Raw genomic sequence first — 10000 nt, 5'->3', positions numbered from 1 at the left:
AGCGTTTACAGAGACCCTTTATTTTTCTGTTAATGTTTTAACGCAACATTTCTTCCCCCTTATTGTCCTTTAGACATCGGAGTTAGTCAGTATGCTCTGGCTTTCCTGGTTATGACGGCCATTCAAGGGGGTCATCATTGCTGATGCATTGTCAGGTGAGCAGACGGTTTAAGAAAGACTTTGGAAATCAAAGGCAGTATCGCTGTGATGAAGTTGATTTCCTGCCATTCGTAGTTTCCACCAGAGGTTGAAAAACCAAAGATGGCCCAAATACCTTCCTTGGATGTCTGAGCGAAATTCTGCAGCTTAGTCGGGCATCTTTTCTCTTGAGAAGATGAATCATGCTTCCACCTCTTTCTCCACAGTGCATCCGTTTTGCGGGATGTCTTTCACCACATACAAAGTACCACCTGGAAAGACATGCCATGTTGTCAGCTCCATGGCAACCAGACGGAGTCCTATCGGATTTTAACACTTAACGTGTGTGAGGTGTGTATCTATAATTCGAGTGGGTCTGTTTGTATGCTTCGCTGTGATGAAGTTGATTTCCTGCCATTCGTAGTTTCCACCAGAGGTTGTAAAACCAAAGATGGCCCAAATACCTTCCTTGGATGTCTGAGCGAGATTTTATTAGACATGAAGTAGATTACAAAAAGGAACATTTTGTAAATAAAATTCCTTCTGGTCTTCACAGATTATGCTTCAATAATCCTGGAATCGTCTGGATGGTCCTTTACATTTTAGTAGCAAGAATAATGGGGACATTATGACTGTTCTGATTGAGTCACCATTTCCTTCAAGGTGAAGCATGCCAATGGCACATTTCTATTGGCTGCTTTGCGCTGAGGTGAGTTGGTTTGATTTGGTGCATTTTCCAGGCTAGCAAGTGACCATTGCTGTGATGAAGTTGATTTCCTGCCATTCGTAGTTTCCACCAGAGGTTGAAAACCAAAGATGACCTAAATACCTTCCTTGGATGTCTGAGTGAGATTCTGCAGCGAAGTTGGGCATCTTTTCTCTTGAGAGGTTTCATCATGTTTCCTCCACCTTTGTCCACAGTTCATCAGTTTTGCGGGTTGTCGTCACCGCATAAACAAAGTACCACCTGGAAAGACATGCCATGTTGTCAGTTCCATAGCAACCAGATGGGAGTCCAATGGCCATCGGATCTTGATCTGTGTGAGGTGTGTGTTTATAATTCGAGTGGGTCTACTTGTATGCCTCGCTGTGATGAAGTTGATTCCCTGCCATTCGTAGTTTCCACCAGAGGTTGTAAGACCAAAGATGGCCCAAATACCTTCCTTGGATGTCTGAGCGAGATTTGACTGCCTTAATAATATGCTTCGCCAATGGAGAAACCGGTGCTCATCATTCCCTGTTGTATTCTCTTTTTCGTTCAGGTTTGGTTCTGAGTGCTCAAGTTTCATCTAGAAGTAGAAACGTCACTCCTGATGTGATGGAACGATCATTGAGGTGAGTTCAGTTATTCAAGGGTTGACTGCATGAAGTGCAGCTTCGCTGTGATGAAGTTGATTTCCTGCCATTCGTAGTTTCCACCAGAGGTTGAAAAACCAAAGATGGCCCAAATACCTTCCTTGGATGTCTGAGCGAGATTCTGCAGCGAAGTCAGGCATCTTTTCTCTTGAGAAGATAAATCCTGTTTCCACCTCCTCTTTCTCCACAGTGCATCAGTTTTGCGGGATGTCTTTCACCACATACATAAAGTACCACCTGGAAAGACATGCCGTGTTGTCAGCTCCATGGCAACCAGATGGAGTCCTATCTGCTCTTAACACTTAAGGTGTGTGTTTATAATTCGAGTGGGTCTGTTTGTATGCTTCGCTGTGATGAAGTTGATTTCCTGCCATTCGTAGTTTCCACCAGAGGTTGTAAAACCAAAGATGGCCCAAATACCTTCCTTGGATGTCTGAGCGAAGTTTAAATATATAATTTTGAGTTTGTTCTGTACATTTAAAATGTGTTAACTCTTTTGCTTTTGTCATGTCTGTGATTTTCATATTAGGTGACTGGTCAGTTCTGGTTTGACAATTCTGAGAAGTGACATTTAACCGAATGAACTCAACGTAAGTATACCTAGTTGACCCAAGTGTTGTCAATTGTTTTTAACGCCGCTGTGATGAACTTGATTTCCTGCCATTCGTAGTTTCCACCAGAGGTTGTAAAACCAAAGATGGCCCAAATACCTTCCTTGGATGTCTGAGCGAAGTTTAAATATATAATTTTGAGTTTGTTCTGTACATTTAAAATGTGTTAACTCTTTTGCTTTTGTCATGTCTGTGATTTTCATATTAGGTGACTGGTCAGTTCTGGTTTGACAATTCTGAGAAGTGACATTTAACCGAATGAACTCAACGTAAGTATACCTAGTTGACCCAAGTGTTGTCAATTGTTTTTAACGCCGCTGTGATGAACTTGATTTCCTGCCATTCGTAGTTTCCACCAGAGGTTGTAAAACCAAAGATGGCCCAAATACCTTCCTTGGATGTCTGAGCGAAGTTTAAATATATAATTTTGAGTTTGTTCTGTACATTTAAAATGTGTTAACTCTTTTGCTTTTGTCATGTCTGTGATTTTCATATTAGGTGACTGGTCAGTTCTGGTTTGACAATTCTGAGAAGTGACATTTAACCGAATGAACTCAACGTAAGTATACCTAGTTGACCCAAGTGTTGTCAATTGTTTTTAACGCCGCTGTGATGAAGTTGATTTCCTGCCATTCGTAGTTTCCACCAGAGGTTGTAAAACCAAAGATGGCCCAAATACCTTCCTTGGATGTCTGAGCGAAGTTTAGAAGATAACATTTTGAGTTTGTTCTGTACAGTTTAAATGTGTTAACTTTTTGTTTTTGTCATTTTTGTGATTTCATATTAGGTGTCTGGTCAGTTCTGGTTTTAAAATTTCAAGAAGTGACTTAACAGGATGTACTCAACGTAAGTATAACTAGTTGATCCAAGTGTTATCAATTGTTTTTAACGCCGCTGTGATGAAGTTGATTTCCTGCCATTCGTAGTTTCCACCAGAGGTTGTAAGACCAAAGATGGCCCAAATACCTTCCTTGGATGTCTGAGCGAGATTTGACTGCCTTAATAATATGCTTCGCCAATGGAGAAACCTGTGCTTATCTTTCCCTGTTGTGTTCTCTTTTTCGTTCAGGTGACTGTTCAGGTTCGGTTCTGAGTGCTCAACTGTCATCTAGAAATGGAGACGTCACTCCTGATGTGATGGAACGATCATTGAGGTGAGTTCAGTTATTCCAGTGATGACCGAATTAAGTGCAGCTTCGCTGTGATGAAGTTGATTTCCTGCCATTCGTAGTTTCCACCAGAGGTTGTAAGACCAAAGATGGCCCAAATACCTTCCTTGGATGTCTGAGCGAAGTTTGAATATATTGTGTCTTTTTGAGGTATATGACTGGGGTTAATTGTATTCTCCAATCCACAGATTTGTCATGTCATCGATGACCACAACCTGCACAGCATCAAGACGACTGATTTAAGATGATCATGATTGATAATAACACTAACTATCGATAACACGTCTTTAATGTTCCAAGAAAAGTCTAAAATCTGGTTATCGTAGGCATTTGATTTCACCCAAATGGAGGGGTATATTTATGTTAAAATGCCATTTATATGAAGGAGTAGTATTCTATGACCATGTTCCTCTACAAACATTGAAGCTTGATGAGTTAGAAGTACTGCAGTGTCATGTTTTGAGAACCCGTTTTCTGTCTATGGAGTGATGGTGGTTAGAATGGACAACTTGCAGCAAGTCATGTGTATTGTGTGCTAAATATAAAATTATGCTCTGTGTTTGGAATTGAATAAATAAATCTAAGTCTTACCATCGCTGTTTCTTGAATGATCATAATTGTATTAACATGGGCAAGTGTTTGGATCACTGACTCAAATTACATTTAAATGAAACGTTCATGACAGTATGACAAAGCCATACAGTAGCACTTAAAAACATTACACAAGTCTGGTAAATAAGCACCCTAGTAGACCCTACATACTTGGTGGTAACTCACTTTGTATAATCTAGGCTTTAGCATTACTGATGGAAGTCCGCATAGAAAGAGTCGTTGGTATGAAGCGCCAAGGTGTATGTGCCTTCCATGCAGACATGATGGCTAGTCAACTAGCTCGTTATGATTGACTCCGAAGACGACAGCGAAAGCATTCGTTTATATATATATATATATATATATATATATAATTCTAACACATACTCGTCAATAGAGATGACGGTCATTGAAATCTGTGTTAATAAAACATCTTCAAGGCCATAGACATGTATAGACCTATATGATGTCTATGTTCAAGGCTGTTACACCCTGGTTTACACTCTCCCTGAAACGATGTATGTCGACCATTTTTAACGCAATATCCGGTTGTGCAGCAGCCATTTTGTCTGTTCATGCAAGTCAACCCCACACGGTCAGGAACTGCAGTTCCCACTTGGAAAACAATAATAATAATACTGTTTGACTCGATTTAATGGTACTTTATGGAAACTGATAAAGGCTGAAAATTATCTGGTCAAATTTTAAGTTCGCGGAGGCTCCCCCCTTCGGCTTAGGTTTTTGTTGTGTTAGCGCTATCAAAGCGTGATATGTCGTGCGAGGAGAGCTACATAGCCATCCGGCGGTATCTGACCGACGAGCGGGAGCCATACGCGCCCGGAACGCATGGTAATACTAAAAGAAAGATACGTAAGGCAGCAGCTTGTTATGTTGTGCGGACTGGAATTCTGTACTACCAGCGTCGACAGAAAGGCCAAAATGAATTCGCCGAGCTGGAAGTTGTCTTACAGGCCGGACGAAGGAAGGAACTTATCGATGAAGCGCACATCACTGTCGGAGGAGAACACCTCAACCAACATCAAACTTGGGAAACCATCTCACAAAAATACTGGTGGAGGGGTAAGAAAAATGCACTGACAATGCTCTATTCATCAACTATAACTAGATACTTTGCTAACGTTAGTGATTGACATGACCTCATCTATTTACTTCTAGCTATACAGCTAGCTTAAGCCAATTAACCCTAGCCGTCTCAGTTAACGTTAGACATTGACAGTCAGCTACACTTGTGCCCTCTGTGTATTATCAAGCTGACATATAGATAGCTGCTTACCAAACCCATCTAAGTAAGTACCGTACCGACAAAACCATACGGTCTCTGTATCACGAGGACAACCGCTAATGTTTCCTTAGGTGTGAACTTTTAGTAGGAGCACAAATAGACTGAACTTGCGTCAAGTTCGTCTGATAACGCTGCCATGACCAGCATAGTGAGTTTTGTGGATACTGACAGATTTGACATCGCGAGCTGGCTCGTTAGGCATTACCGGTAGGGCCTATACCCACGAACTTGACATATTGAACATGTATTAAATCACCTCCATTAAGAAAGATGCTCTATCTCGGATAGCTGCTTAATAGGAGGTCACTGAGAACGAATTTCTTCAACGGAGTTAACAGTACATTGTTATTTTTACAGGTATTCTAAAGCAAGTGAAGGATTACATTCGAGAATGTACGCAGTGCCAAAGCAGGCAGGACCGCGGCCGAGGTTCCAACGAGGACGGCATCACTCAGGGGTTTGGTGGGCGACCCGGGAGACGCAGAACTGTCGCTGTGGAAGTTAGCGATGAAGATGAGGATGAGGATGAACCGGAAGACCTGGACTTTGTTTCGCCTATCCAGTCTAAATCGAAGAATCCTCGAGGAGTGGACAAGCATGAACTGGTTTTTGTGAGTGACAGATCATTAACTAGCTTAACTCCGTATCTGTGATTCTCCAAATTCCTTTTGATATATTAATGACCTCTCCTCTTATTCTTTGATATCTGGGCAGGTGGACTCAAAAGGTGTTGTGAAGCAGTTTCTGCCCAAGCATGGTCAGTCCATGTTGGACAAACTAAACCTACAGCGCCTAAACAACCAGTTCTGTGACATCACCCTCTTGATCGAGGGGGAAGAGCACCGTGCTCACAAGGCCGTGCTGGCCGCTTGCAGTGACTACTTCTATGAGCTGTTCATTGAGAAAGGTGCCGCGGCCAGTCATGAGGCAGTTGTGGACCTCTCTGGTAAGTCGTTTGGGAGGGGCAAGGGACCATAGCCACTTATAGAATACGTGTTATGTCTAGCCTGAATGAATGAATGAAAATGACCTGAATTTGAGTATGAGATGAAAGTGTTGTGAACCAGATCACATTCCTCGCAGTTCCTTATATGACTTTATTCATGTGTGCGTCGTTTGCTCTTTTTTTTGCAGGCTTCAGTAAGCCCAGCATCTTGCCTCTGTTGGATTTTGCCTACACCTCTAACCTGACGTTCAACTTCTGCGTGATGGCCGAGGTCGCCACGCTGGCCCGCCACCTGCTCATGGCTGAGGTGCTGGAGATCTGTGAGTCGGTGCACCGGCTGGTGGAGGAGAAGAAGCTCACCGTCTACCAGAGGGGCGACATCCACACGGTGGTCTCCACGCAGACTCTGCCACAGCAGCCACTCACCGGCCAGCCTGGGACCTATATGGTCACCATGCAGAGTGATGGCCAGGCTGTGGTCACCCATACCGGGGATGCGGATGCTGAACAGCCCCTAGCTGTAATCGCACATCCAGAGGGGGCTGAAGCTGGAGAGACCCTTGCTCTGCTGGCTCAAGCTGGGCAGGTTGGTGCTGGAGAGTCCCTGACGCTCATAGCCCCCAGTGAGGACAGTGGTGCTGGTGAGACCATGACTGTGATCACTCACAGCGGGCAGGCGGGATCAGGCGAGTCCCTGGCTGTTGTTCAGGCCTGCTGGAAAGTGGACGAGCCACAGGGCGATGTCTCGGCGCTGCCCGAGAGCATGGAAACCGGCCAGTTCCTCGTCAGTGTGGACACGGGGAAAGAGGCCTCCCCTGAGATGGTGCAGGTGACCGCCACCTCAGCAGCACCACCTGTAGAGAAGGAAGACCCTCTGGCCGACGCTCAAGAGCCGTCTTCTCAGCCTGACCCAGCGCCTCCTCCCCCGAAGAGGAAGCGAGGGCGTCCCGCCAAGGTCAAACCCGAGCCTGTGGCCGTGGTGGAGCCTGAGGAGGAGGAGGTGGCTCTGGAGCGGAGCCCTCTGGAGGAGGCGCAGAAGGAGGCGCAGGAGAGCAGCCCTGACGACCCCAACAGGAGACGCCTTCGGCAGCGCTCCATGGGCAAGGGAGGCTACGTGCGCCTTCACATGGGGCTCGAGCAGGACGAGGACGGCGACGAGGAAAAGAAAGCCCCAGGAACTCCACGCTCCAGCACTGTGAAGGTCACTACACAATCATACTCAGTGGCACTTATGTTGGCTCTAATGATGAGCAGAGGCTGTTTGTACAGGTGCATATGTACAATGCTGTCAGGGTCAGGGACCGTTTAAGATGGATGCAGCAAAGAGTTACTTGTTATAATGATCCTTTCCTCCAAACTCCAGGACTGTGAAAGTCCCCACATGATCGTGTAGAATTGCCTACCACATCGGCTGGGGATATTGAGTAAAAAGTGTTGCCTTTCACCAAGTGCGAACCAAAAATAGCACATGAAAAAGGGTGTATTTCAGCTTCATTGCGAAAAATAGTTTGTTGTGTTGTCGCTTTCATACCTTTGCTTAAGCTATGATCGTATTACCATCAGTGATAGTTTTCTGATTTATCCTTGTAATAAACCTTATGAGGAAGCTGTACCCACTAAGCTGTTCTGGAACCATTAGCTATTTTGAATGCTGGAAACACTCAAGGTTTCTTCCTGTTAAAAGGGAGTTTTTCCTTGCCCCAGTCACCTTAGTGCTCTAGGGCACATGTGTCAAACTCAAGGCCGGGGGGCCTGATCAGGCCCGACAAGCCATTTAATCTGGCCCGCCAGCTCCTATGAATGTTGCAAAAAGTTCCATTGATTTGGATGAGCAACAGTGAAATTGTATTTGGTTTGCCTAATTTTCTTTCAGGATTAATACATTTCCATCTATTTATCTATCAAAGCTTGTCTGCCGCGGCCGCTGGTATGTCGAACACACCACAAATACTGCAAGTCCCACAATGCACTGTCCCCGTTGGTAGCATACGTCAATTTAGGGAGCGCTTGCCCCACTCTCCGGCCCTCGACCTACACCAATTTGTTTTATTTCGGCCCTCTGTGTATTTGAGTTTGACACCCCTGCTCTAGGGGGTTCAGTGTCTGGGCTCTGTAAAGTGCCTAGAGACTAGGTCTGTTGTTATTGGGGGATTTAAAATCAATTGATTTGTTAGGATCGCGTTCAGAGAAGCAAAGCCGAAATAGCACTCACTCAAGGGCCATTAGTAGTATTAGCTTAAGTAAAAAAAAATCTGAAAGGAAACCACATTTTGCTTGAAAATACTGTAAATGTCCTTCCCTTCCAGCAACTAACCAGTGCTGAGAAGGAGCTTTTCTTTATTAGTCGGTGTCTTCAATCTTCTTCTTTGAATTAATTCATAATTGATCTTCAGGCGACTCCGAAGGCGGTGAGGAAGGGCCCCCGCGGGGCTCAGGCCGCCAAGAAGAGCGATTTCGAAGAGACGGCAGCAGCGGCGGCAGCAATGGCGGCGGCTGCTTCTGAGGATGGGCCTGCTTCAGAGGGGGCCGAGCAGACAGAGGACCAAGAGGCGGTGCCGGTGACTGAGGAGTTGGGGCCAGGTGGCGAGGAGGCGGCGACGAGGAGGAGTGTGGCGGAAAAGCCGGAGGACGCGTCGGAGCAGGAGGGCGCGGTGGACGGAGAGCACACCTGCAGCGAATGTGGCATGGTGTTCCAGCGGCGCTACTCGCTCATCATGCACACGCTCAAGCACGAGAAGTCCCGCGGATTCAAGTGTGGGGTATGTATCTGCTGTGTGTGTGAGAGTGTGAGTGTGAGAGACAGACAGACAGACAGACAGACAGACAGACAGACAGACAGACAGACAGACAGACAGACAGACAGACAGACAGACAGACAGACAGACAGACAGACAGACAGACAGACAGACAGACAGACAGACAGACAGACAGACAGACAGGGTGTGTATGTCATGATATAGTTTTACTTTGTAATTAGATTTGAGGCTTTAGGTGATGTGTAGTCATTAGAATGTATGCTTTGCATGCTTTGGTGCATCTGTGTCTATGTCTGTCAGTTAGTGTGGGTGTTAATGGCATGAAGTAGTAGGCCTTGTGTTGAGATGTGTGGCTTTAAGGGTTGTGTAGTCAGTGTGTGTCTGCGTCTGTCAGTCAGTGTGGATGTTAATGTTATGACGTAGTCTGCCCTGTGTGGCTTTAAGTGTTGTGGATGTATCCATTCAGTTAGTGTGCGGCCTGATGTAGTCTTACTGTCTTATGAAGTCTGGAGGCTGTCTGTGTTTGTGTTTCTGTCTGTCCTGGTATAATTCAGTGATGGGCAGTAGCGTCACTACTTGTAGCGACGCTACTAGCTTAACTACATTTGTCAGTAACGTCGCTATTTACAAAACCAAGTAACTTTTCATGAGCTAAGCTCTTTTATTGATCAAGTAGCGCAGTATGTCCTCAAAAGCTAATTTATCCTGGACTTTTCTGATGTTCATTCATAACAGGCTTCCCTGCAGCCATCAAACACACAAATTAAGCAGTACGTCACTTTAGTCGAGACGAGTGAAAATAGATAGATAGATATCGTCATTTCAAGTACAACAGACACTGCTCATAAATTTAAAATGAATTCTACCCTAATTTTAAATGGGTAGTTTGCATGCAGATTCTTGACAACCGGATAACTAGAATGCTGTTGATATTTAGAAACAGCTGAAGATGATGAAAGTTAAAAAGTGAAAAGTCCGTGCTGTCTGCTCAGGGAGTCGAATTGCGAAAATGCACGAAATAGACGAAAGATGAAGGTAGGCGAGGTCTTCTGCATTCATTTGTTTACATCTGCGTTTGAATACCTGACTCAACAGCCATACAGGGGGACTGCCAATGGAAACTAGCCTTT

The 10000-nt window shown here is 45.0% G+C and overlaps 1 protein-coding gene and 1 long non-coding RNA gene across 4 annotated transcripts in view; both read left to right on the top strand.

Annotated features, from left to right (window-relative positions):
• LOC308382847 overlaps nt 1-3858 on the top strand; it is a 4328-nt gene extending 470 nt beyond the window's left edge. The window contains exons 2-13 of one of the 3 annotated variants that reach the window (XR_013969067.1): nt 74-155; nt 366-489; nt 695-847; nt 1060-1184; nt 1401-1473; nt 1685-1801; nt 2024-2084; nt 2314-2374; nt 2604-2664; nt 2893-2951; nt 3175-3259; nt 3463-3858. This is a non-coding gene — a long non-coding RNA (uncharacterized lncRNA). The remainder of the gene's footprint in view (nt 1-73; nt 156-365; nt 490-694; nt 848-1059; nt 1185-1400; nt 1474-1684; nt 1802-2023; nt 2085-2313; nt 2375-2603; nt 2665-2892; nt 2952-3174; nt 3260-3462) is intronic. The other 2 variants (XR_013969065.1, XR_013969066.1) reach the window with 2 other exon arrangements.
• A 602-nt stretch (nt 3859-4460) lies between these two features.
• The window catches only part of zbtb11 (zinc finger and BTB domain containing 11), a 14335-nt gene continuing 8795 nt past the window's right edge, over nt 4461-10000 (top strand). Inside the window, exons 1-5 of the mRNA XM_080860783.1 lie at nt 4461-4945; nt 5526-5779; nt 5883-6114; nt 6303-7315; nt 8508-8873. Of these exons, the coding sequence (XP_080716909.1) occupies nt 4636-4945; nt 5526-5779; nt 5883-6114; nt 6303-7315; nt 8508-8873 (2175 nt within the window). The 5' untranslated portion in view covers nt 4461-4635. The remainder of the gene's footprint in view (nt 4946-5525; nt 5780-5882; nt 6115-6302; nt 7316-8507; nt 8874-10000) is intronic.

The sequence above is a fragment of the Sprattus sprattus genome (assembly GCF_963457725.1).
Source record: "Sprattus sprattus genome assembly, chromosome: 2".
Taxonomy (NCBI): domain Eukaryota; kingdom Metazoa; phylum Chordata; class Actinopteri; order Clupeiformes; family Clupeidae; genus Sprattus; species Sprattus sprattus.
This window is presented reverse-complemented; position numbering and strand designations above follow the sequence as displayed.